Here is a 27,615-nt window from a genome sequence, read left to right on the forward strand (position 1 = left end):
AGGCGGTGGATGGAGAGTCCAGTTAGGGACAAAGATATTCTGGGTAAAGGGAAGGTCACAGAGGCCCCTGGTGACCGTGAAAACATGCCACTCAGTTCTCCTGCTCTGAATCCACCGCCGACAGGCACCGAGGCCATTCTTCCCAGACTGCCCTGGCCAGGGACCACTTCAGCTTGAGAACTCATCTAACAGACCACTTCAGCTTGAGAACTGTCTAGCTTCGTGCGACAACCTTCCAGCTGAGCTACAGCCAGTGGCTCTCCCTCCTGGACCGCCTTTCCTGCTCTCCTTCCCAGGAGTCAGACTTGGAGCAGGGTCCCTGCTGATCTTGAATTAACGTTCTAGCTGTTTCTGCAGAAGCCAGAGAACAGTGGAATGACAGGTGTGCCATTCAGCAAAGCTAACAATACAAATGACCTACAACAGATGAGCTATGTCCACACTGGAAGCGCTCTGTGGGTACTAGTGTCTGGTCAGGCACCAGAGCAGCAGGCTCCACTGAGCGCAGTGTCGGGAGGTGGAGGGGGTTGGGGGGTTGGGGGGGTTGGGGGGTTGGGGGGGTTGGGGGGTAGGCTGGGAACCGTGTCTATTGTTTGGAAGACAACGGCTCCCATGGGTATCTAAGCTGGTGGCCCCAAGTACTGACAGCGGTCTTTCCTCCTCACCCTCGAGCAGCAATTCGCAGAACAGGGGGAGAACGGCCCCTGGGCTGTCGTGAGAATCCTCCTGCTGAAGAAAAGTGCTCCATGCTATCTTGCTGAATTCCCTGCCCTCTGTCTTAAGCGAACCGGATGCCCAGTTTGGTCCACCGTGGTCTTGGCTGGATGTCCTCTTTAGCGTAAGAGCGCCCCCTGGTGGGAAGTGCTCTTCTTCACCGAAGACCCGACCCTAGGCTTCCAGACTTGGACCCCACTTAGATGGGAAATGTGACATTCACCTGGCAAGTTGCAAGACGCAATGCAACCAGACTGTCCCACTTCGCGGTCCTCGCCACTTGCCCATTGCCACATCTCCTCGGTTGATAGCTGGAATGAAAGAGCACACGGGCACCGACTACCAGCCCTGCTTCCAACTACCCAATAATAAAAAGACTTGCCCAAGGTGTGCCTAGATAGGTCAGTCGGTTAAGCATCGGCCTTCCACTCAGGTCATGATCCCAGGGTCCTGGGATTGAGTCCAGCATCAGGATCCCTGCTCATGCTCTCTCTTGCTCTCTCGCTCTCTCTCTAAACATAAATAAATAAAATATATTTAAAAAAAAAAGACTTGACCAAGACGTTTATAATCATTTAATGAATGTTCCAAACACACCTTCACTGTGCTACAGGTGAATTTCATGATGATGGACGCTGATGAACGACCCACCCAGGCAACCACATGATTTACTCACAGTTTCCAGACATTTGGATATCAACCAGAGAGATTCAGTAGGGTACAGCAGGATCTCCCAGCCAGAGGCTCCTTAGGATTTTCACTTTCCTTCTTTCTCCTCCCACTGAGGACCTTCTCCAGGGCACGGAGGCTCAGGACAGGAGAAGGGGGTTGGGAGGGTCCCACTAACCAGTGCAAAAAGTGCTGGGAATGTCACACTCTAGACCCAGTAAGAAGACACGGAGGCACATGCCTGGGGCAGGCCTGCTCGATAAATAAATAACCCCCAGAAGCCACCGCAGGGCACCAGTGGGCCCCGGGACACTGCGCAGGGGGAGCCATCCCTGCCCCCCCAACCACCACCTGGCCACAGCACGCTCGCTACGTGTTACACACCAGCACATCTGCAAAGGGTCCTAGGAGGATCTTGTTGAAGATGCAGCGGACCCACACCAGGTAGGTCGTGAAGGGCTTGATGTTCTCGGTGAAGGTGTGGTTCTGCAGGGCCAGGATATAAGGCACGTAAGTGTTCTCCCCCTGCTCCTGGAGCCACACCTCATACTTCACCTCCCTCACCTTCAGGTACTTGAGGTTCCAGGGGATCTGCCAGGAGACGGTGAGGCGCGCCTCGGAGGCACCCTGCACAGACGCCTGGCATCGCGCCTCCCGAACCTTGCCTGGGTAGAGGCTGACGGTCCACTTCTGTTTCCGCGGCCCAGGCCGGCCCTTCACCACACGCCGCACAGTTTGGATGAGGGACGGGATATCTACCTTGGTGTCCTGGTAGATGCGGAAGAGCCACTCGGGGTTCCGGCAACAGAGATGCCGCGGGACCTCACGGCTCTGGAGGATACGGGCCTGCTCAGCCCGGTCCAGGTGGGTGATGCCCCCCTGATCCCAGGGCCGCTCGGGGTGCGTGACCGTGTTCTCTAGCATCGTGTTCCGCCAGGCTACGTACTGGAGGTCCATGCCGGGCAGCGTGGCCAGCGTCTTATAGGGGGTGTAGTGGTCCGGATTGACCGCATAGGGGAAGAGCTCGACCACGGTTGCCCCGCGGGGCAGGAAGAGGGCAGTGACCAGCTGGGCCCCGTGCATGCTGACCAGCATGGAGGCGTTGCTGACCAGCCGCACAACGTCGGCGAAGGCATGGTCCTCTAGGGACACCGTCACCGTCTTCATCTGGAATTCCTGGGCCAGCGCCAGCAGCAGCTCTGCCTCATTCAGGATGAGTCTGTTCTGGGTGCGGCTGAAAACCAAAATGTACTCTTCGCCCAGGGGCGCCCCCGTGTGGCTCACGTTCAGCTTTTCCATCATGAACCGGGCAAACTGCCGGATCTCATTGCCAGACACAAGGATGTTAGCCTTGGGGCCCTGGGGCTGGACGAAGCCGTACTGGTACCAGGTGGTGATCTTAGAGAGACCCACGAACGCGTGGGAGAAGCACAGCAGCCGGCCCAGCGCCTTCAGCTGTGCCCGCAGGAGCGGCTGCTTGGGACTGAGCAGCCTGTACAGGTCAAAGTGAGCGCCCTCGCTCCAGCCCTCCATGAAGAAGAGCCGCGCCTCGTGTGCCAGCCCTGGGAACTGCCTCAGGGTGTAGAAGAGGGGTAGTAGGTCGTCGTGGAAGACGTGCATCAGGTTGTCGGGGTTGAAGCGGTTGGCGATGAGGGCCACGTCGGGCACGAACACGGGCTTGGGCATGAAGCGCAGGGCGGCGGCCGGCAGCTCCACGAAGTTGAAGTACTGGGTGTTGTGGTCCTCCACGGTGGACAGGTCGAGCAGCGCCGGCTGGAAGCGCCGGGAGCCCAGGTTGGGCAGCATGACCGAGGCGTTGCCGTGGAAGAAGATGAACTCCTCGGCCTCGTTGGAGTAGCAGAGCCACTTGAAGCGGCACACACGGTCGGTGTGCGTGCGGCCGCTGCACACCATCTGCGTGCCACCCTCGGCCAGGAGCTGCAGGGCCTTGGGGTAGTCGATCCTGGGCGCCGGGGCGGGCTCCGGGGCGGGGCGGCCGGCGGCCAGCTCCTCCTCCAGCGCCGCCGCATGCTCGCGCAGCCGCACGTGCTTCCACAGCACCGCCGCCAGCACCGACACCAGGAGCGCGTTGAACACGGCCGACAGGTGCATCCTAACGCCGCGGTGGGGCCCTACCGCCAGCACAGCCCCCGGGCGGCGCCACTGGCCTGGCGGGCTCTACCCATCCCCGCGGGCGCCCCTAGCGCCAGCACAAGCCTGCGGGAGACAAGGAAAGGGAAAGATGTTGGCCCCATCTGTCCATCTGTCCGTCCGCAGCCACGTTGGGCTCCTGTCGGGCGCGGTGCCCGTACCGTCCCTGCTTATTCTCGCCCTCCCTTCCCCACCGCTCCCGTGGGGGCGGTATACATCTCTGCGCCCTGCCTTGGGACTTGACCACATCACTTGCTTTGGCCAGTGAAATGTCAGCAGGGAAAACAAGATCAGATGCTTGAAGAGAGCTTGTGTGACTGGCCCGGCCTCCTTCACACCAAGGACGTTGCTGAGGGGAGAATGTGCGCAGCCTAACTTCCTGGTTCCAGGAGGAGCGACAGGAGTGCAGTGCGGAGCTACTGCAGCCAAGCCCAGTCTAACCCAGCTGACCCCTGGTTGGCCAGTGACCCTGACATGCAAACAGCTGGGCTGGGTGAGTGCTCACTGTTGGATGTCACTGAAATCCTGTGGCTGTTTGGTATGAGGCACTGCTACTACGGGAAGAGTTAACCAATGGAGCATCTGTGACCAGAGCCACAGGGAGGGTCTCCTCCAGGGGCCTGGCATTCCTGGTCCTGTGAGGTAAGGACTCTTCCTTACATGAGCACGGAGGCCAGGCTGTACACCAGGAGCCCCGTGTCCCCTTCTTAGGACCCATGGCACATATGCCCAGGGGATGTGGGGGATCATCTTCTCTTACTTAAAGCTACTGTTTGGAAATCATGCCTGCTGTCTTTTAGATTCCCATGAAAGGATGGGTAGATATTTGCCCCATCCCTGGTCCAGTGAAGGAACTGTATCTGGACGGCACCACTGACACGCAGGCCTGCAGAGAGGCCTGGCTGGGCTGGTGGCATTTGCTCCATTTTCCTGCACTAGCAGGAAAGCTAACATTCTTGCTCTGAGGCCCAGGACTGCTCAGATTTGAGGTGTCTCACCCTGTGCCCTCATAGGAGCTGCCCAGGGAACCCCTGGTGACTGGCCAGCACTGCCCTGGGGTGGGACTGGAACCACCCCTTTATTCCCTCGGAGCGAGTTGGACTCTTGGGGTCTTGTAACTTCTCTCTCCCTGCAATCACAAAAATCAAAAGTGCAATCCTGCCCAGAAAGAGACAGGGGCTTAGACTAGTTTCCCTCAGAAGCAGGATCGGAGACAAGGATTTGAGCCAAAATAGTTTGAGACATTATCCAAAGAAATCCCTGTAGGAGAGTGGGAGGGAGGAGTGATGCCAATACAGGCACATTAATGACAGGTCACTATTCTGAAGAGGCCGGGCTATTCACCTTCCTATTCCTCTCCGGCACTAGCTGAAGGCCATTCCTGGGGGTACCATCTCTTCCAGCGGCCCTCATCTAACGGTTCAGGATGCACACATTCATACATACGCACACGTTATACTGCACCCCCAAAAGTTCACGAAGAATTACTCTGACCAGCTATAATATACTCCAGTGTTTCCTTTTCTAGTCCAGTATATTAAGTTTGTTCTAAAAAGGTGGGGGGGGCATGTTCCTCTTAATTGAATTTACAACCAAAAGGGTTGGCAATTTGCTGTTAAAAAAAAATAAAGGTCTAAATTATCATATGATCTCCCTGGTATGAGGAAGTTGAGAGGCAACGTGGGGGGCTTGGGGGGATAGGAAAGGAATAAATGGAACAAGATGAGGTCGGGAGGGAGACAAACCATAAGAGACTCTTAATCTCACAAAACAAACTGAGGGTTGCAGGGGCGGGGAGGGAGAGGGTGGTTGGATTATGGACATCAGGGAGGGTGTGTGCTATGCTGAGTGAAGTGTGTAAACCTGGCCATTCACAGACCTGTATCCCTGGGGCTAATAATACATTACATGTTAATAAAAAATATATTTAAAAAATTTTTTAAAAAAGGTCTAGGGGTGCCTGGGTGGCTTAGTCAGTTAAGCATCTGACTCTTGATTTCAACTCAGGTCATAAGGGGTCGTGAGGTCAAGTCCCGCATTGGGCTCCAAGCTGAGCATGAAGAAGATTCTCCCTCTCCCCCTGCTCCTCCCAGCTGCCCCCCTACCCCCACACACGTGCTCAACTCACTCTCTCTAAAACAAAAACAAAAGTAAAAACTGGTCTAGACCACAGATTCTCAAACCTGGCTGGTTCCTGAAATCCCCAGAGGCCCTTGCTAAAACCAGATACTGGCAGGCAGGAATCCTATAGGTTCTGACTCAGTAGGAGGTCTGGAGTACGGCTTAGGCATCTGCATCTTTTGTTCCTTGTTTCATTTTCCCTTCTTCTTGCAGATTATCTGAATTCCATTTTTAGGTACAGTGTTTCTGAGTGTATTTCTCGGTGCAGATGTTTTAGTGGTTTCTTTAAGCACCGTACAATGTATATGCAACTTAGCAGTGTCTACTGGTAGTGACAGTCTACCTCTTGACTGAGGACAGAAACCTGATCTCCATCTGGGCTCTTTCACCCTCCTCCCTTATAATACAATTATCTTCAATGTTTCCTCTACATGCATCAAAATCCACGTCAGACAGTGCTCTAATTTTTGTTTCAACTGTCAAGTGTAATCTCCTCAAGAGGGAAAGGAGAGTTCATTATATTTACCCACATTTTTACTCTTCCTGTTCTTTCTTTGTCCCTGATGTTCCAGGTTTTCTTCTGTTATCACTTCTCTGGTGAACTTCCTTTGGTCATCATTTTAGGGAAATTTGCTGAGAGCAAATTCTCTCGGTGTTCCTTCAGGTGAAGAAAAATGTCTTGATTTCACCTTCTTTCCTACAGCATATTTTCACTGGGACAGAACTTCGGCGTGACAGTGCTTTCTCTCAGCACACAAACGCTTAGGCTGGGCAGCCTCCCTCCGGCCACCATGTTTCTGAGGAGGAATCTACTGTACGTGAAGCGCCTTTCCCCTGGATGTAGTACGTACTTCCTCTCGCGTGGCCCCGAAGAGAGTTCTTTTGTCTACTTTTCAGAAGCCTGGTCATCAGGCCTCCAGGTCCACGAATGCTAAATTTTAAAAAAGTATTGTCCTAGAGATGTCTAAGGCTCCGTTCAATTTGTTTTCCCAGTCTATTTTCTCTTCACGGTTTAAACTGGATAATTTCTACTGTTTGCTTTCATGTTTACTGGTTCTTTCTTCTGTCATCTCCATTCTTCTCCTGGGCCCACCAGTGATTTTTTGTTTGTTTGTTTGTTTTGGTTACTACATTCTTCAGTTCTCAAATCTCCATTTAGTTCCTTCTATCTTCTCTTTCTTTGCTGAGACTTATCCTGGAGCTTACATTGGGTTTTCCATTTCAGCTGGTTTTTGCAAGAACCATGCTGGTGGGGAAGGGAGAGTGCTGACTCTATCGTTGGGTAGGGGGAAATCCACGCTTCCTTGCTTGGCCTCCAGCAGCAGCACTCTGGCAGGGAAAGTGAGAGATGCGGCATAACCGCTGAGAAGGGGTGGAAATCTAGACTCCTCAGCTGGCCTCAGTAGGGGTGTCTCATCACCACTGGTGGGGGTCCAAGTCTAGGCTCCGGTGAAACCTCAAGGGGACCGTGGTGGCAGGGAAGGGGGTAAAAAGGGATCTTTTTACCTTTGGGTTGTGGTAAAAGTCCATGCTTCTCATTCAGCCCCATGGTGGGGGGGTGGGGGTGCTTTGCTAAAGATGGGAGGTACCTGGTTGGTTACTGCAAAGCAAGGATGGATGTCTGTCTATTCAGCCTTTACTAAAGCTGGAAGGGAGGGGAGAAGCAGTTTTCCCTGGTGTTTTACAGGAAAAGGGTACTATTGTCAAAAAGGTATTATAAGGCTGCTCCTTTTCCAGTCCTTTGATGAGTGACAGTGAGCTTTCCCTGGGGCTTTTTCTGGTCTATGCTCACTGACATTTCTGGGTTGGTTTCTTTAGCATACAGTCTAGGATACACAGGAGGCAAAAAGAAAACCCAAGGAACAGACCACTGTGTTGTTCCACATTCTTCTTTCTACCTTTCAGTCTTCTCATGTTTTATACCTAATGTCCTGTGTTTTTAGTCCTGTGTTTTAGTGCATGGTGCCTGGATAGGGATATTCCCCTCCATTTTGACCAGAACCCAAAGTCTCATTGGTATCAGCTTTTTTACCAAGCTCCCAGGTAATTCTGGGGTACAGCCACATTTGAGAAAAACCAAGAAGAGACTCTTAACCAAAGAACCAGGCCATGAGTCCCCACAGCCCCCAAAGTCTTAACTCATTCCAGCATCAATTCAAAATTCTAAGTCCAAAGTCTCATCACCATGGGATATGGTGAACTAGGGCTTCCTGGAACCTTGGGTGCCTAGTAGCTTGCAGACCTGATTCTTGGAGGCTGCCAAGGCTGGCGGTAGGCAACAAGGACATGAGGCCAGGGTCTTGGGCCTCCATTTACCTCCAAACAAAATCAAGTCCCTTTAATTTCTTATATTTAGGGGTAACTATAGTGGGTTGAATAATGCCCCCCAAATTCATGTCTACCCAGAGCCTCAGAATATGATGTTATATGGAAATAGGGTCTTTATGCATATAATTAGTTAAGGATTTTGAGACGAGATTGTAATCTAAATGAGGCTCTAAATCTAATGAAAGTGTCCCTGTAAGAGGCAGAAAAAGACACTGAGGAACAGAGAAGAGGGCCACATGAGGGCAAAGACAAGAGACTCAAATGATGTAGCTATAAACCAAAGACTGCTCGGGATTACCAGGAGCCACCAGACACTAAGAAGAAGCAAGAAAGGATTCTTTCCCAGAGTTTTCAGAGGGGCATGGCCCTGTCAATATCTTTATCTTAGACTTCTAGCCTCCAGAACTGTGCAAGAATAAATTTCTGGCCTTTTAAGCCTCCACATCTAGGGTTAAATGTGCTATAGCAGCCCTAGGAAACTCATAGGAGTGCCACAAAAGTGTATTTAAAAATGGGGTTCTTCACTCGCAGGAAGGAATTCCACTGTTAGTCAGGTTAACAACCACTAAGCAACTCCTCATTTTAGAGAGGTGAAGAATTTGCCCCAAATCACCCAGCAAGTCTGTGACGCAGCCAGGATTAAAAATGGAGGCGTCCTAATGAGCTGGTGAGCGCTGCCTCCTGAAGACAGGCTGGGGACAGCCACTGGGCAGGTGCAGGCCTGGCTGAGCAGCTTCTGAGCTCAGGGTCTAATGAAGGTAGACCCTCCTTGTGCAGCCCAGCCTCTCCGCATCTCTACCCCGCCGCCTCCCTCTAGGGCCGGGCCATATCTGATATGGATGAGCTGCTCTGAAGCCCCTTGGGCACAGCTCTGCTCAGGAGGGCAGGCCCACAACATCCCCTGCAGCCTCCTCTGCCCAAGGAAACTCCTGTGGAGTCCTCCCCTTGCCAACGCTGCCACACCTTCTGCTAACTCTCCCTAGAACAGGGAGACAGGTAGTCCACACGCCTTGGACTTAGGGCACCAACTCCACCTTACTCGCATAAGTCTGACCGACTGGTTTGCTCTTCTGGAGACACCCGATCACCAGGAGATCTCACATCACACCCCAGACCAACCTGGCTCTGAGTGCCCGCTGCATTACTGGTGGTTGGTAGTTCCTGGGAGAGGATGTGCGCTGTCTAGGAAAGTTTAAGGAAAAGGCCAGAAGACTCAGGTTCAAACCCCAGCTCCCTGACTTGACCGTGTGGCCTTTCTGAAGGCAGGTTCCCCGTCAGCAAAGGTAAATGTGCAGCCCCCACTACACAGGGTGGTGGAGTGGGTCAGAAATCAGGTGTCAGTTGAACCTCATGAATACTGAGAGCCGACTACTTCTGCAACTGCGTGCAACTGCGCACGATTAGGTTCAAACTAATGAGTGTCTAGCAGAGGGGAAAAGAAAAAAAAATTGGGGCATCAGATGGTTAATGAAGGGCCACGGGGATGCACGATAAGGTCTGGCATTTTAAAACCTTCTGGACATACTTGGCTGCCTTCATCTGACTTGAAGCAAAAGCTGACTGCCGCCGAGGCGGAATCTGTCACTTTTCATTACAGTCATTTGAAACAAAGCGTTTTAAATCTAAGAAGATTCCTCCCAAAGATGGAGACCAAGACAAGATATGCTGTCACCTGTTGGTACCTTGGGCCAGACGGGTCACCAGCTCTGCTCCTTGGGCTCCCAAGTGAAGTGTATTAATAAGTGACAGAGGGGACATTGTTTCTACCCAGGCTTCCCGCCCCTTTACCCTGCCTAATAAAATTCCAGGTTTGGCCAGGAGCCAGCCCTTTCCTTGATACCCACCAGGTGCAAACAAAGCCAAGATCGACCTCCCACAACCAGAGATCATGCTTCTGGAGCCAGTCACTGGCCCAGGGGAGGCCACTGCCAGAGTAGAACTGAACAGAGCAAAGGGGGAGGAGTCACAGTCCATGTTCCCACCCACCGGAGAGGAAAGGAGGAGCTATCCCAGGGCTGCCGCCAGCCATCTGCTGACCAGCTGGACGGTGAAGCCAGGATGCCAAGGACAGTATGATGGAGGAGAGAGACAAAGGACCCCACTGATGTCTCGGAGCCCTACATGCCTGGACTTCCGGCTGTGAGCTTTCCTGATTATCGAGCTCAGTTTTGGTTTCTCCGAACCAAGAAAACCTGAGGAGAACGTCTTTACAGGCTGTTGTGCAGGAAGCAAACGCATGGGGGTCTGGCCTGTGCCTTCTGCTTCTGAGCTCTGCTCTAACGTAGTGGGGCTATTTGGCATCAGTTTCCCCACAACCCTTCTGACTTTGGTCAACAAAGCCCTCCGAGAAACTCTTGTATTAGCAATTAGAAAACAAGCGTATTCATTGTGGGCCCAAGTGGAGCTACAACTTTCCACATGGGTTCCATGGGGTAGGGAATGTGGACTAAGGTAACCTTAGTGTCACAGCATAGGCAGTACGTGGGGCTCTGGTGAGCCCTGCAGGCTTCCTCTGAGGAAGAAATGAATCCTTCTGGTTTGGCCATTCCCTTGAGCTTTCAGAGGAACCAGAAATGTCGACTCCAGAGTAGAAAGAAAGAAGGTGGTGGGGAGGGGGCATCCAAAGATGCAGGAGACCACACAGTCTGGTCTGGTTAGGTAGATGGCTCACACAGAGGAAAAGCAGAAGAGAGACTTGGAAAAATCAGCTAAGGCCCGAATGTCAATGGCCTTGATGCTGGGTCAAGAAATCTGAACTCTACCCTCTAGGCAAAGGGGAGCTACTGAAGGTCTCTGAGCAGAGTAGCGTGGAAATGGGGGGAGAACAGAGGTAGAAAACCCAGTGACAAGCTCTCAGCCTCGGCGTCTCTCCACTCCTGTGGGAGAGAAGAAGGGGTTCCCCAGAGAGGGAGCTCTGCATGAAGTGGTACAAGGAGCATGTTCCTTATCGCAAGTCAAGTCCCGAAGTCTGCAGATGACTTATGTGAAATAAATTCCCGTGAACTCAAAGCTAGTCCTTTAGCAGAACTCCCACTCACCCAGTCCCGTCGGGTCTTCGTGGCCTGCAGGGAAGAGGATAAAGTCACAGCTATCCTGAGAGCCCACGAACCCCATGTCCTTCACGCAGGTCTTCTAGGCCTTCACAGAACAAGAGCAGAGAACTGGTCCAGCCCCGGAATGAGAGGAGAGGCTGCAGGTGGCTGCCTTCCTGGCTGGGGTTTGCCTGTGTTCCCAGCAGCCCTGTTAATCTCCAGGGGAAGGTCTTTGCAAGCCCAGAACTTACAGCCAAGAAAAGTGCTTAAACATCAGTGTTTCCCTGTCTTTTCAAACCTAAGGGCCCACTGATAAAAAAGAGAAACTCTTTCATTTTCCATACCAACCTGTAAAGCCCAACATCCCCTTCCCCAAGCATGCCTCATTCATAAGAAATTTTCTGCAAGCTCCACCCCCAAGATTGAAAGAGTTCATCAACCTTTACCTTCTGAGGTTGGTATTTTGTATCTATATCTGCATATGTAAAATCATATGGCTGCATATATGTTTATAAAAACATATGCTCCCCCAACCCCCACCCCTTGGAATTCTCCAGGCAGCCCCAGCGAAGAACTACTTCGCTATTAGGTTGAATCACAGTACATTACTGATACCTGACCAATTCTGACCGTGTCCCATGGTTCCACCATGGACGCCAACTATCCTTACCACAACCGTGTACGGACAATACAAGACTGCTCAGAAGGGAACACCTGCGTCCTGAGCGTGACATGACCACAGCTGCGGGTCCTGACGAGAAACAAAAAGACACAGAAAGAAGTCCCGGGGTGGTGGAGAGGGAAGAGTTCATTTATCCTCAAGGTCAGGAGAGGCCAGAAGGGCAGCGTGTCTCACTGGGAAGCTGGGGAGGCTACCTTGGAGACCTTAGCTCAGATCTGGGCCAGGGAACTGAGGAAGGACCCAGACTGACATGACAGGAAAAGTGTGAGCAGGAGGAAGAGCTGTGAGGGCTGGGGAAGTGAGGGGTGCACACACATACACACAGCTCCCAGTTCTGACCCATGGGAGCACCTGGGAGCAGGGACAGCATACCTGGTATAAAGGTCTTGCTTTCTAACATTGGCCCCTCTCAGGAACCAGGGCTCTGTGGAAAAATCACTGTTTCTACAGCTCAGGCAGGGAAAATATAAGGGTTGTTGGGAACATCTTGTACTACCAGATTGTAAATTCTCAAAAAGTGATGAGGACATATCAAGAAGGCTCAGGATCTAACCTGAAGGAGCTAAATTTGGGACAATGTAATGAAATTATAAAGCAATAGTTATGGATTAAAACCCACAGAATAAAATAAGCATGCATGAGTCAATATTGATATGAATAAATAAGGAAGAAGGAACAGATCTTTCTTACAGTAGAACTCCAATTAATACATGCAGAAGCAATGATGGAAATAGAAAATCACCGTTTGGCAAGCATCACAGTAATAATGGTCTCAGGCAAGATCCACTACTGGATGCTAAAATTAGTGGATGGAAGTTTGACAGATAGGATATTTGCATCCTCTCGACAATCTCCCTGGGAGATACATATCTGTTACAAAGGCAAAAACAGAAAGTTTATGGTACCAAAAAAAAAAAAAAAAGAAAGAAAGAAAAAAGAGAGGATAAAACTTCATGATACAGAGGCCTGCAGACAGCCCCTCAACCAAGTAACTCATGTTAATATCACCGGGAACAATTTCCTGGCACCATGTACCCCTTGATATGGTGCCCTAAGAAGGGCACCTGACTTCTGTGATTTTCTTACCTGAAATACACTACCTCAGTCTGTATGTCCAAAAGGGGAAAAGGTGTCTAGCTCCCCTGCTAGCTCTGAATACAGTGTATAGATAAGCTAGTAGACAAAACATTAAACCCAAATAGAAGGACATTCTACAAATTACCTGACCAGGACTCTTCAAGAGTTAAGGTTGCGGAAGACCAGGAATGACTGAGAAGCTGTCCCAGACTGAAGAAGTCTAAGGAGACACAACAACGAAACATAATGTGGCAATTTGGGCCCAGAAAAGAATGTCAGTGCATAACTGGCAGAATCTGAGTAAGGTCTGTGGTTTAGGTAGTGGTGCTGTGTTAATTTCCCGCTTTTGATCATGGCACTGTGGTTATGTAAGATTTAACATCGGGGGAAACTGAGTGAAGCATTTATGGTAACTTTTCAGTAAGTCTCAAATTATTTCAAAATAAAAAGTCACAACAAAATAGATAACGGGCGCCTGAACAGCTCAGTTAAGTGTCTGACTCTTAATTTCAGCTCAGGTCATGACCTGATCTCGGGGTCCTGGGATGGAGCACTGCATTGAGCTCTCTGCTCAGCAGGTAGTCTGCTTCTCCCTCTCCCCCTGCTTTTCCCCTGCCAACCCTACTCAACCCTGCTCGTACTCTCTCGCGCCCTCTCTCAGATACGTAAAATCTTTAAAAAATTTAGATAACTTAAGAAAGAAGAAAGAAGAGATTAAGAGTGGTTATAGGTAAAATGACACATACGTGGTTTGTCCTAAGATACTCTAGCAAAGGGGCTCCTGGCTGGCGCAGTCAGAAGAGCGTGCAACGCTTGTTCTTGGGGTCGTGAGTTCAAGCCCCGCATTGTGTTAGGCACGGAGCCTACTTTAAATAAAATAAAGATACTTCAGCAAAAAAAGGATGGAAACAGATGCAACAAGACAGTAGCAAATAGATCACTGTGAAAAATGGTGATGGGGGCCTTTCTAAGATCCTTTCTTGTGTCTGTTTAACGTTTTCCATAATAAAAAGTCAAAAGGTTAAGGATAAAGAAGCAAACAAATCCCTATTTACAAATGGCAGAGTTCCAGAGAGCGGCTGAGTAATAAATGAATATTTAGACAATATAAGATAAATGGCCCTCCCCAGAGAGAGGAGAGGCAGACGAGCAGGGCCTGAGCAGACGCGTGTCTGCTCCCATCACAGACAGAAATGCTTCCAGCGGCAGCTAAAGCTACAACAGCCACACCCCGGGGACATCAAAAAGCAAGACCTGCAGGGAAATGAGCAAAAGGGAGAGGAAAAACCAACCTCTGACCTCAGTGGGCACCTCTCTGATGAGCATTCTCCCACCTGCTCCTCTCCTAGGCCTCCCTGTGCTGGAATGTAAGCTTGGCAGCAGGCAGGTAAGGATGTGGTGTGGGGCCACAGCAGGAAGGGGCCAGGCCTCTCCTCTGGACCTGGGGGACTGTGTGTGCAGTGGCCAATCTCCAGGCAAGCTCGGAGTAGAGCTGGGGTTGGGGGTGGGGAGCTGGAGCCAAGCTTACGGGAACCAGGAAACATGGGGCTGGGGCACTGTGGGGCAACTAGGCAACCAGACAGAGGCCAGCCTTTGAGCCTGAGCCTGAGGAGTTGGGCGCTGGGGCACTGTTTCTAGTTAGATGCTAAGTTACCAACCCCTCCCCAGGACAGCCAGAAGAATGCAGACAGAAAGCAGGACAGATACAGACTGGCTCACAGGGCCCTTGAGGCTCTCAAGTTGCCTTCCAAGGGGGAAAATGGGAATGGAATTTTTCTGGGGATAGACAGAGCATTTCGCTAGAAATTGTGTGGTGGTTGGAGCATGGGGCCCAGAGGAGGGACCGCCTGGGTTTCTAACTTTACCATGTACCAGCCAGGCAGCCTGAACCAACGCCCGGTGGGAACAGTTACCCCTCCCATGGAACAGCTGAATCACTTACAACACTGCAAGTTCACTCTCCTGGTATTGAAATATAAGTGTGTGAGTGAATGAGTGAATGAATGAATGAATGAATACCCCATTCCCATGCTGTCCAGGTTGGAGAGTTCTGAGGCATGTTCTACACTGGCTCCAGAGCTCCCTAACAGATGGGGTGACTGCCTGGAGTGGGCACTGGCCTATTGCATGTCCCCTCCTCCCCGTCTCTGGTCTCAGTTCTTCAGTCCCTGAATCATGTCTGTTAGGAAGGAGTGCTAATAATCTCCTGTACTTGCATCTCTGTCTCAGGATTTACTTCTGGAGGAAAGTGAACTAACATAGTCATAACTGTATTTTGCCACATGGAGACAGGTGAAAAACCACCTTGCATTTTCCCTTGCCGTGAAGTAGCCAAAGTGCACCAGGAAAAAGCCAACAGGTACTTGGGCAACCAATGGTTATTATAAAGTCCTTTCAGTCTATTTCCCGTACTCCCCCTTCCCCTGACCCCCAACTGCACTGCAGCAGCTGTGTAAGACAGCAGAGCTCAAGGATCAGGCAAAACATTCAGAAGAGTTTTCAAAAGATACGGATGGAGGCAAAGAGCTCATTAATCAGACCACTAGCACTGAAGAAGATGAAAGCGGCCTTTTCCATCACCATTTCAAAATGTTTCTGGATAATGAACTCTAGGAGGAAGTTCAAAATGGTGAAGAATAATTGGGCCACGTTGCTTCCTGGACAATGGATCCCATGATGTCCCCTTTCTCCAGGCCAATATTCAGTGCTCCTGGAGAGGCCACCAGTCTTGGTGACAGCAGGGCAGTGGTAGGGAGATGGGGGTGTTGAGGGAGAACTCAGGTCGCCATTCCTGGCCTGGGAGACTAGAAGAAACACTCAACCAAGCTGCTGCCTTCTGCAGGAGTGCGGCCTGTGTGGCTGACAGGACGGCTGTGTCCAGTCCTGAGGTCTGACCCACTGTTTAGTGCCTCTCCATGCACTTGAAGGACCCAACAACCTCGGGCCTTGTGTGCTTGTTTTTCCTTTAGAAAGCAGAGAAAATGAAACTTGGAAAAACCATCGCTGCCCATGACCCCTCTCATTCCTGCCCTGAGTAAACATGACGAGGCTTCTCCATCACCCCGGGATCCCCAGCCAGACATCCCGTGGTGTGCCTCCAGTTCCAACACCCTACCTGCACTTGAAACGGATCCCCAGATGACTGCCAACTATCAAATATACACCGCTCTGACCTCCAGACATATAATAAAGACCATGCAGAAGAAAAATCCACTGCCCATGCAAATGGGCACCCCAACGCAAGCCAACTTCTCTTTAAGCTTATCTTCCTAGAAGAAGAGACGGGTCGTTCTAGTGCCCCAGAGTCTCCTGAGTCCTGTCTGCTGTCTGAGAGGATACAACTTTTCCACACAAGGCACAAGGCTGCTGGAACAAACCAAAGGCTGACCCAAACCTTGATTCTACTCCTCAACAGAAATTACCTCTGTGGCACCTCTTCCACTTGTGTGGCCGAAGCCTGATTGTTAATCTGTGTTCTTTGGAAATAAACTTGTTACGCGGACAAGGCAGTCCCTGCTGGACTCTGAAGGTTCTACACCAACAGCCTGCATCCCGCTGCTTCCAGCAAGCCTACTCCCTGGCAGGGAGGCCCCGAGGAGGGTATTATGGACAGACCACCCTTGTCTCAAATTACCTGTCAATCACTCTGCCCCAGCCAAAGCCTGGTTGGGTGCAGTGGGCCCCCCAGGAGGAGTAAGGAGCAGGAAGAGAAGGCAGGGAAGGTTGCACATGTTCACACAGAACAAGGCTCTGGGGCAACATAGGGACAGAGGCACTGGCCCCGAGCTCCCATCTTCTGGCTGACTCAAGCTCTGAAGAGATCCCCAAAGGAAACTCCTCCTGGAAACATCTGCCGAGGCCTGGGTCCCTGGAAAGCTGTGCCCTGGAGTCATTCTTGGTGGAGGCTCTTAGACTCCTTCCTTCATTCTCTCAAAAACAGGCTTTGTGGGGCACCTGGGTGGCTCAGTGGGTTAAGCAGCTGCCTTCAGCTGGGGTCATGATCTCAGGGTCCTGGGATCGAGCCCTGCATTGGGATCTCTGCTCAACAGTGAGCCTGCTTCCCTCTCTCTCTCTCTATGCCTGCCTCTCTGCCTACTTGTGATCTCTCTCCCTCTCTTTCTCTGTCAAATAAATAAGTAAATAAAAATCTTTAAAAAAAAAAAACACACCAAAAAAACAGGCTTTGCTTAGACGTGGACAGGCATGACGTGGAACTTAGTTAACGACCAATAGGGCAGAGTCACTGACCAAGCAAGAGGGCTGCCACCGCCCCCCCACCCTGCCTGTCCCCTAGCCCCACCCCCGCACGGGGGCACCCTGGCCCTCCTTAGCTTCCCACTGACTCCGCCTGAGTGAAGGTACCAGGTACTGTGGGGATCTGTATGCATCTCCGTCAGTCGTATGTATATTTACTCATGAACCTCAGTCCCAAGTCTTAAGAGGACATGAAGAGAATGGGGAAGTGAGGCTTTGCATCAGCCCAAATTAAGGTATGTGCAAAAGACACAAACTTGAAAAAAAGAAATGTCCTCAAGGCCCCCACTGTGGCCGAGGGGGATCAAGAGACTGTTGTTCAAACCCGATGGGCCACAACTGCTGCGGCAGAAGGGCATGTGTGCTTCCTTGCCAGGGCTGGGGTGGGGTGTCACCGCAGGATGACCTCCTCCCAGCCCAGGAATGTCAGGGAAGCCTGGGATGCACTGTGCGCACACCACAGCCCTTCCTAGGTCCGGTCGACCCAACTCCTCGTCTGATCACTCCCTGCACCATCCCAATGCACGGTCACTTAACCTTACCTAAAAATCCCTGCCTTCACTGGTCTTGCCGCAAGGGCTCCCGAGAGGAAGAGCGCTGTCAGGTGGGTAACAGGAGGATCTGCTTGGGAAGTCAGAAAGGCCTGGCTGATCTCCCACCCACGTCAGAGCATCCGATCTGGGCTAAGTGCAGGCATGGGGGCACACAAGACCACTGCGGAGATTTCAACCCTCTTCCCTGATGGTCGTGGCCAAGAATTCTTCCTGGGCCACCCGGCTCACACTCACCTTCCTTCAGACCCTAGGTATGAAGCCATTTTCACACCTCAAGCCTCAATGCCCTTATCTGTGAAATGGGAATAATAACCTCCATAGGGTGCTGTGAGAATGGGGTAATACATGGAAAGTACTTGAATAGACCTCAAAACACATCAGCTGCCAGAATCACATTTCAACAGGGTTCCTCAAATTAATAATGAATGACACACAGGTACCAGGCCAGCCATACAGCCCCAAATCATTCCTAAAGGGACTGAACCCCCCAATGGCTTTGGGGTACATTCACCATCCCTCCCAGGTTCGCTCAGTCTTCCTAATGACTTGCCTCCCTTCCCCTGGGAAGAGAGCCTCCAAGCAGCCAGTCCCCAGCATGAAATTAACCACTTCAGCCATGGCTACCTTCAAGACTGTATGTCGGCAGTGTACTAGAAACTGTTGTACATCTCCTCATTTCATCCTCACGCCAACCCTAAGGGGCTAGCCTAGCACTGTCACGTATTCCCCATCTGCACGTCAGGACACAGAGGCAAGGTGGAGCTAAGTACATGAGTCCCAAGGGCCTCAGGCTGTGTGGAGTGAAGTCAGGATTTGAACACCGAGCATGTCAACACTGCCTATGCCAACAGCCCAGGCACCATTTGGCCCTCATCTCCTTGGCCTGCCAGGGCACAGAAACTCAGAGGATGCAATTATCACCGCCTTTATTGTTCTCTGCCTTCTCTACATTGGGCACCAGATTTTAGGACCCAGCTGGTGTGGGGCACAGAGCACATAGTGACTCAGCCACAAAAAGCGTGACAAAGCACAGTGAGAAGGCAGCCATCTGCAAACCAAGACGAGGGGCCTCAGGAGAATCCACACCTGCCAGCACCTCGAGCTCAGATTTCTGTCCTCCAGACCCAGGAGACATAAATGTCTGCTGCTTGTCACCCCAGTGGCGGCACGTTGGTATGGCAGCCGGAGCTGGCTGAGACGAGGAGGTAGCACCAGGCCACTTTCCTGCCAGGACTTCCTCAGCTTGAGCTTTCATCTGGGCATCTGGCCTCCCAGTCCCAGGGCCAATGCCCCACTTCGCTCGTCCCATGCGCTCTTAGCTCCAGTGAGTGTGGGAGTTCGTGCCTCCTGACCTAGGCCTAGAACTCCCGGAGCATTTATGCCTTCTTAGACCCCAAGGCTCTAATGAATGGCTTTTCAGGGCCTAGGTCTGGAGCTGGCCAGAGCCGCCCAGAAGTGGACCCTGCACCCAGTGCTGGTGACCAGCCATAGAAGATGAGCCACTGTGGCTGGCGGCCTCTCGTCCAGCTGCCCAGCTCTGTGCCTGAGGGTGTGGCAGCACCATGGACACCTGCGTCCAGCACTGTTGGAGTGGAGGGGGTCCTAGAAAGGAGGGAGCACTAAGGCCATGGGGTTCTAATAATATTTGGCTGCTCCAGGAGCTGAAAACTGCTTCGAATTGGCAGCACCCTTCTATCTGCCTCAGTTTCTAAAGGGCTTTTTTTTTTTTTAATCTCTTGTTTATTTCTTTTTTCCCTTTCCTTTGAAAATAATTGGACACAGGCCTTTCTGATAATTGCAATAATAATGGTAATAGAGGCAATTCAGCAGACCAAAGTCTCCAACCTCTCCCTGACGCTTGGCTCAAGGCTGAGTACTCAGTGTCCAGCCTGGAAGGGGCCCTGTGTTATGCTTTCAAAATGGAGAAAAGAGACAACTCTTAGCATTAAGATCGTACTGATGGTAGGCTACCAATAGCAGTGAAAGGTCTGATTCTCTGACAGAGGTCAGGCCCTAAACAGGCAGCAGTGAGGACATGGGAAGCCAGACAAAAATAGAAGGATCCATCAGTGTCCTGGCTAGCTCAGGAAAAGAGGGTGTTGGCTTCTGGGTGGGGGGTGGCAGTTAATGCTACCACCAGCTTCCTTTATTGAGCACCTCCTGTGTAACAGGCACCATCCTAAGCCCCTTTCCTGCCCCTTTTCCGTTAAGGCTCACAAAAGCCCTCCAATGTAGGTACTAGAATTAGCTTTGTTTTCTTTTAATATGAAAAAAAACACAAAGTTTAGTGAGATTAAGATGCTTGCTCCAGGTCTTAGAGCTCAAGCAGGGGCCCCAGGATACAAACCCATGTCTGACTACCAGGGGTCTTATTCACCGTGCTTCAGACTCGGCAGTAGAGTCAGTGACAGAGGAGCAAGGCAGACGTCAAGGCAATGAGTTTTTGTCACTCAAGGGCAGAGCAGGTGTAGATGACTGCGGAAACGCAGGCCCACAGGCCCACCACTGTAACTTAGCAACCCACTGCTTCCTTGTGTAATTCCTCCCCACTGGGCCAGGCAGAGACACCCGTGCTGGCAGGCAGCTCAAGGGAGCTGTGGCCATTCTCTTGCCCCAAGGAAAGTCTGGGTAACACAGGGGGGTGATAATTATCCCACCTGCCCCGTTGCTGGGCTGAGAGGGTTAATCCACTAATTTAAAGTGACAAAACCTTCTATTTTTAGAACTGAAAGAGCCCTTAGAAATGATCTGCTCCATCTCTTTACTTTATAAAAGAGGTTGAGAGAGGCAGCGGCCAGGGCAGCTGAGCTCTCAAAGGCTGCCAAGATTAAAACAGCAGGTGCTCTCAGTCCAGAGCTCCTTGTCCTCACACCCATGGCTCTTGGGTGGCCCTCCTCGCAAAGGCAAAGATCAGGCCCAGAGAAGAACTCTTCCTGGCCCTTAAACAAGATCACTTCTTCTCAGAATCAGGCTCTCCAGGCCTCATGCAGATGGTGTCCTTCACCAGCCCTGCGGTCCAGGGGCCACAGGGCCGCACTTCTTCCTAACACCTCATCCCCCAGGCTCACTCACTGGATGTGGCCTCCAGCCTCATCCAACCTCAGGCATGGAGAGGAAGCACAAGCAGCCAGACTGTAGGGTCCCCACCTTGAAGACCCCCTGCTGCGATGCTGGAGGCTGCCCTCTGGCTGCCCCGCCCGGCCCCACCCCTCCATTCACAGCCAGGCCTCAAGAACTGGGAGGACCACAGGCTGCAGAGAAGTAAATGGCACTGGTTCTCCAGCTGAAAGGCCAGAAGTGAGCTCCTGTCCCGTCACTCAGCAGCTGCATGATCCTAGACCAATTCTCCTTCTCCTCCTCCTCCTCCTCCTTCTTCTTCTTCTTTTTGACAGACAAAAAGTTGTACATAATTAACGTGTAAAACTTGATGTTCAGAAGCAGGTATACACCTGTGAAGCCATCGCAATAATCTATGCCATAAACCTGTCCATCACCTCCAAAAGTTTCCTCCCACCCTCTTATTATTTTTTTATGATAAAAATATTGAACATAAGACCTACCATCTTAGCAAATTTTAGAGTATAATAGTACAGTCATGTTAACCACAGGCACTAAGCTATACAGTAGGTCTCTGGGACTTAGTCGTCTTGTATACCTGAAACTATATAGCCTTGACTAATGCCTCCCTGTTCCGCCTCATCCTAGTCCCTGGCAACCACCATTCCATTCTCTGCTTCTGTGTGTCCGGCTATTTTAGATTCAACTCATAAGTGATAGCATGTATTATTTGTCTTTCTGTGGCTGCCTGGGCTAATTCTTAACCCTTGCAAGTCTCCTTTTCCTGGTGTGAAAAACCAACACAATTATACCTACTTTATAGGCAAAACAATGCCTATAGTATTTATAGTATTATTATTATTATAACGTTCTACCGCCCATTCAGTGGCTCTTACTCTATGCCAGAAACAGCGCTAAGTGCTTTAGATGAACAACCTCATTTATTCCCTCCTACAAATCTAAAATAAGTGCTATCGATTTCATCCCACATTTGAGGAAGTACATGCATTGTTGTTAAGTGAATTTCCCAACATCACACAGCTGTGAAGTGGTGGGGTTGGGATTCGAACCCACGTCTCACTCCAAAGCCTATGCTGACATTTGTGGGCTATGCCTTTCATGTTCATTATTTTACCCAATTTAAAAACACCTATCAGGGGCACCTGGGTGGCTCAGTGGGTTAAGCCTCTGCCTTCGGCTCAGGTCATGATCTCAGGGTCCTGGGATCAAGCCCCGCATCAGGCTCTCTGCTCATTAAGGAGCCTGCTTCCCCCTCTCTCTCTGCCTGCCTCTCTGCCTACTTGTGATCTCTGTCAAATAAATAAATAAAATCTTAAAAAAATAATAAAAATAAAAACACCTATCAGGTGTTAGGCAGGTCCTGGGGGAAAGTATCCACTGACAATCAAAGACTGCCGCAGACCCTTGGGGAATGGAACATTTGGTAATTTAATTTTCCAATTAGCTCCATATGCACTAGACACCTTTGTTTGTTGCTCAGTATTTTCTAAAGCCTGGCTCAGAGCAAGAACTCGCCAACCAGAAGGAAACTTTGAACACTGCTGCAGCTGCTGTGTCACTGACACAGCAGGCCACCAGGATGCTCATGTGGCCACAGGGTGGTCTGGGGGAACTCTGTCACCAGCACCCCATCCTCCTCTTTGCTGAAGATCTCCACTCTGTGCTTCTCTCCTCACCCTCCTGGGGCCCAAGGCTGGCCATCCCTGGGGAAAACGGGACCCATGTCCTTTTCTGGCTCTAGCACTAACTGGGACTCAGATGCTTCCTCTGTAATGTGAAAAGGATAAACTGGAAGATCTCCAAGATCCATGAGAGGCAGAGAGAGCAGCTAGTTCCAGTACAAAGACGGACCTGGGTTCCAGCCTCACCTCTAACATTTGCTATCTCAGCAACCACAAGTGCTACCATCTGCTGCACAACCACTGTGTACCAACACTGGACTGAGAGGACTTGCACAGCATTATCTCGTGTAATCGTCACAGCAAGCCTGTCATGAAGGTACTTTCATTCCAATTTTGCAGAGGAAGAAACAGAGGCTCAGAAAGGATAAGTAACTTGCTCAAGGGCACTTATTAGCTCAAGCTAATAAATGAGAGCCAGGATTTGAATGCCCAGCACATGTAACAGTAAACATTTGGTGAATAAACTCTGTTCTGTCTGTGTTCTTAGCCACTAAGTCCTATCAAGCTCACCCTGTAACCTTTCCTGTGCTGGGCCTTGCTTCCCCCGAGAGTACTCTCTGAGAGTAAGTAAGCAGACCCTAGCCGCCCACCACCAGGTGCAGGGCTCTGGCCTGAGGACCCTAGATCTTAGCAGAGGATTCGCATCAGTGACCAGGAGATGGGGTCTACCCACATGCAAGGGGGCAGGAGTCCAAGTGGGTCCCTCCAAAGGCTACCCTGGCACTGTCAAGCAAGTCGTGGCAGGCTCTTATCACCGGGCGCTTATCACCCCAAAGAGCCCAGGGATCAGCCGCAGGCCTGCCCAGGTACTGCCTTCCAAGGGAGCTCCAGAGGCCCAAGCCCCTCCGCGCACGTCGCTGGCTCCCAGCCAATCGTGCTATTCCATTCCGAAGCTGAAGGGCTTGAGGACCTGCTGCCAGTGCCAGCCAAGAGCTAAGGGATTCAACGGGCGTGCCTGCGGGGCGCCGCCCGGACCCCGCGGCAGCGGGACCCCGAGGGTCCACCTATCCTCACCGCCGCCCCCATCCCGTGCTTCTGTCAGTCCGCATCATCCGTCACTTCTTGGTTCTGCAAACTTCCCTGGGCTCCTCTTTACCCCAGGGCTCGGCGCTCCCGCTGATCCCTCCCGCGGGAGGTCCGGGGCCGATCCCTCAACTCCAAGCCCAGGGGTGTCGCGGAGCCCCGGCTAACCCCAGCGCGCGTCTCACCTGCAGCCCGCAGGCCGGGCTCCGCTGGGCTCAAGCGTCCAGGTGGGCCCTCGGCGGACCCGGCTTTGGCCCAAACAGCTGCCGCCGCCTCCCCCTGTTCCCGCTACAAGACCGGGAGGCCCAGGCATGGAGGGCAGATCCCGTGGCGCCGTCCCGTCCGCGGCCGCAGGGCTCGCGGGTGCCCGCCGTGCGCCAGCTCGGCTGGCGAGCCCGGCGCGGCAGCCTTTCAAGAGCGCACGCTTGCGGACTCAGCGGCCCCAACCCTAGGCCAGAACCACCCCCTTGGCTAGCGGGATTCTGGGAATTGTAGTTTGTCTCCGAAAACACCCCACCGCTTCAGCCCACGGAATCCTGGAAGTTGTAGTCTCCTCCCGTGAGAGTCACAGTTTACTTGGTGTTAGATTTTTACAATTATAGGAGTCCTGATAATAAATGTAAATTCAAGTTAAACCAACAGTCAGATATCATTTACAAAATCAAAATACACCACATGTTTTTAAAAATATCTATAAATACAAAAGCCATATCCAGTTCCCCATCCCATCCCATACGGCTCAGACCTTCCTAAAAGGGGCAAACATTCCCAGCTCTTATGGCTGCTGCATGAGTGCCGCCCACTCTGAAAATACACATATGACCCTATTTCTGGATTTATAAATTTTAGACCTCATGGTTTTTTACTAGGATAAAGGAGAACTTAACTCATTTAAATATGTTCACCAACCATTACTACCTGCATCCCCACTGAGTTATGAGACATTTCTTTTTTTCTTTCTCCAAATTTTTATTTAAATTCTAGTTAGTTAACATACAGTGTAATAATATACAGTGTAATACAGCTTCAGGAGTAGAATTTAGGGATACATCACTTACATACAACACCCAGTGCTCATCACAAGTGTCCTCCTTGATACCTGACACCTATTTAACCCATCTCCCCACTCAACCCCTGAGTACTGCTCAGTTTATTCTTTATAGTTCTGTTTCTTGGTTTTCCTCTCTTTTTTGCCTCCATGTTCATCTGTTTTCTTTCTTAAATTCCACATATGAGTGAAATCATTTGGTATTTGTCTTTCTCTGACTGACTTACTTTGCTTAGCATAATAGTTTCTAGTTCCAACCACATCACTGCAAAAGACAAGATTTCCTTCTTTGTTATGGCTGAGAAACATTTCACTGTATAGATAGATAGAAGATAGATAGATATATCTACACACACACATACACACACACACACACACACACACATACCACGTCTTCTTTATCTGTTCATCAGTTGATGGATATTTGGGTTTTTTCAAACATAATTTGGCTATTGTTAAACTTGCTATAAATAAACATTAGGGTGTATGTATCCCTTCCAATCAGTATTTTTTTTTTATCCTTTGGGTAAATACCTAGTCGTGCAGTTGCTCGATCCTAGGGCAGTTCTATTTTCAACTTTTTGAGGAACCTCCACACAGTTTTCCAGAGTAGCTCTGTCAGTTTGCATTCCCACCAACAGTGTAAGAGGGTTTCCCCTTTCTCTGCATCCTTGCCAACACCTGCTGTTTTCTGTTGTTAATTTTAGCCATTCTAACTGCTGTTAGGTGATACCTCATTGTAGTTTTGATTTGTATTCCCCAGATGATAAGTGATGTTGAGCATCTTTTCATGCGTCTTTTAGCCATCTGTATGTCTTCTTAGGGAAGATGTCTATTCATGTCTTCTGTCCATTTTTTAATTGGATTATTTATATTTTGGGTGCTGAGTTGTATAAGTTTTTTATGTATTTAGGATACTAATCCTTTATCAGATGTGTCATTTGCAAATAACTTCTCCCATTCTATAGTTTGCCTTTTAATTTTCTTGTTTCCTTTGCTGGCAGAAGCTTGTTATTTTGATGAAGTCTCAATAGTTTATTTTTGCTTTTGTTTCCCTTGCCTCAGGAAACATATCTAGTAAGAAATTGCTTTGGCTGATGTCAAAGAGGTTCCTGCTTGTGTTCTTCTCTAGGACTTTGATGGTTTCCGATCTCGCATTTAGGTCTTTCAACCATTTTGAACTTATTTTTGTGCATGATGTAAGAAAGTGGTCTGGGGCACCTGGGTGGCTCAGCGAGTTAAGCCTCTGCCTTCGGCTCAGGTCATGATCTCAGGTCCTGGGATCAAGCCCCGCATGAGGCTCTCTGGTCAGCAGGGGGCCTGTTTCCCCCCTCTCTCTGTCTGCCTCTCTGCCTACTTGTGGTCTCTCTCTCTGTGTCAAATAAATAAATAAACCAATAATCTTTAAAAAAAAAAAAAAAGCGGTCAAGTTTCATTCTTTTGCATGTTGCTGTCCAGGTTTCCCAACACCATTTGTTGAAGAGACTGTTTCCCCCTGCCACTGGATATTCTTTCCTGCTTTGTCGAAGATTAGTTGGCCATATAGTTGGGGGTTTGTTTCTGGGTTTTCTATTTTACTCCATTGATCTGTGTGTCTGTTTTTGTACCAGTACCATACTGTCTTAACAATTACACTTACAATTACTTCAAGCTGTAACACAGCTTGAAGTCAAGAATTGTGACACCTTCAGCTTTGGTTTTCTTTTTCAACATTACTTTGGCTATTCAGGGTCTTTTCTGGTTTCATATAAATTTTAGGGTGGTTTGTTCCAGCTCTGTGAAAAGCGCTGGTGGTATTTTGATAGGGATTGCATTAAATGTGTAGACTGCTTTGGGCAGCAGAGACATTTTAACAACATTTATTCTTCCAATCCATGAACATGGAATGTTTTTCCATTTATTTGTGTCATCTTCAATTTCTTTCATCAGTGGTTCACAGTTTATGAGACATTTCTATTGTAATTGGTTAAACCTTGTCTTTCATTTATAATTATTTTAAATGATAATGCTCAGTGTTTAGGCAGTAAAACTTAGTAAATTTATGCAGGGCAATTTGACGATACAGTCAAAAGCCTTTAAAGACATGCAGACTTTGGGGATCACTGGGTGGCTCAGTTAAGTGTAGCACTTTTGGTTTTGACTCATATCATGATCTCACGGTCTTAAGTTCAAGCACCCTGTGAGGCTCCACACTCAGCTTGAGGTACTTTCCCCCTCCCTCTACCACTCCCTCCAGTCTTCCCTCCAGCCCCACCACTTGCTTATACACACTTATTCACGTGCTCTCTCTCTAAAATAAAAAGATAACTAAAGTCTTTTTAAAAAACAAGCAGACTTTTAACCAAGAAATTCTCATAATTGTAGAGGAGTACAAAGGCTGAACAGTGTTGTTTGTAATAATAATAAAAGGCTGGAGTGGCTATATTAATTTAGGATAAAGTATATCAAGAAAAAGAAAAATTACTAAGGAGAAAAAGGGTGTATTATGTAACCACAAAAGGATCAATTCACCAAAAAGACACAGTAATCCTAAATGTGAATGTACCAATAACATAGCCTTAAAGTAAATGGATCAAATACTGATAGAACTAAAGGCAGAAATAGACAAATCTGCAATGTTAGGTGGAAAATTCAACATTCTTCTGTCAAACATTGACAGAAAAACTAAACAGAAAGTCAGCAAGGATATAGAAAAACTCAACAACTTTGTGACAGTTAGTTAAGGGACTGACTCTTAGTTTCAGCTCAGGTCCTGATCTCGGGGTCATGAAATCGAACCCTGCGTCAGGCTCTATGCCCAGCAAGGAGACTGCTGAAGTTTCTCTCTACCTCTCCCTCTACCCCACCCCCCCCAAAACAAATAAATAAATCTTTAAAAAAAAGAAATAAAAGAAATGCCTCAAAAACAGCAAAATCCATTGGAACTAATCAACATTTACATAACACTCCACTAAACAACAACAGAATACACATTCTTTTTGAACACCCAGAGTATATGCATTTAAAAAAACTATATCCTGGGCCATAAATTTCAAAATTGGCAATATATGAACAGATATTTTACTGAAAGGCATATATATACATAAAAAACAAACACATGAAAAGATGTTCGACATCACTAGCCATTAAGGAAATGCAAATTAGATACTACTACACCCCTATGAGAATAAATTTAAAAATAATGACAATACCATGGTTAGCA

The 27,615-nt window shown here is 49.7% G+C and overlaps 1 protein-coding gene across 9 annotated transcripts; it reads right to left on the reverse strand.

Moving 5' to 3' along the window:
* Positions 1-1,274: 1,274 nt before the first annotated feature.
* On the reverse strand, positions 1,275-23,824 carry POMGNT2 (protein O-linked mannose N-acetylglucosaminyltransferase 2 (beta 1,4-)). 9 transcript variants are annotated; one of them, XM_032319131.1, is made up of 4 exons: positions 23,551-23,824; positions 12,920-12,994; positions 6,186-6,984; positions 1,275-3,600 (listed from the first exon to the last, which is right to left on the reverse strand). In XM_032319131.1, exon 4 carries the CDS (start codon positions 3,493-3,495, stop codon positions 1,753-1,755), a length of 1,743 nt encoding a protein of 580 aa, XP_032175022.1. In that variant the 5' UTR covers positions 3,496-3,600; positions 6,186-6,984; positions 12,920-12,994; positions 23,551-23,824; the 3' UTR covers positions 1,275-1,752. The 9 variants fall into 9 exon arrangements, with proteins under 9 accessions (XP_032175022.1, XP_032175297.1, XP_032175150.1 ...); XM_032319406.1 differs by lacking the exon at positions 23,551-23,824 and adding an exon at positions 14,074-14,678; XM_032319259.1 differs by lacking the exon at positions 23,551-23,824 and adding an exon at positions 14,067-14,678.
* Positions 23,825-27,615: the final 3,791 nt, after the last annotated feature.

This window comes from Mustela erminea, chromosome 1 (genome assembly GCF_009829155.1).
Source record: "Mustela erminea isolate mMusErm1 chromosome 1, mMusErm1.Pri, whole genome shotgun sequence".
NCBI classification, from domain to species: Eukaryota; Metazoa; Chordata; class Mammalia; order Carnivora; family Mustelidae; genus Mustela; species Mustela erminea.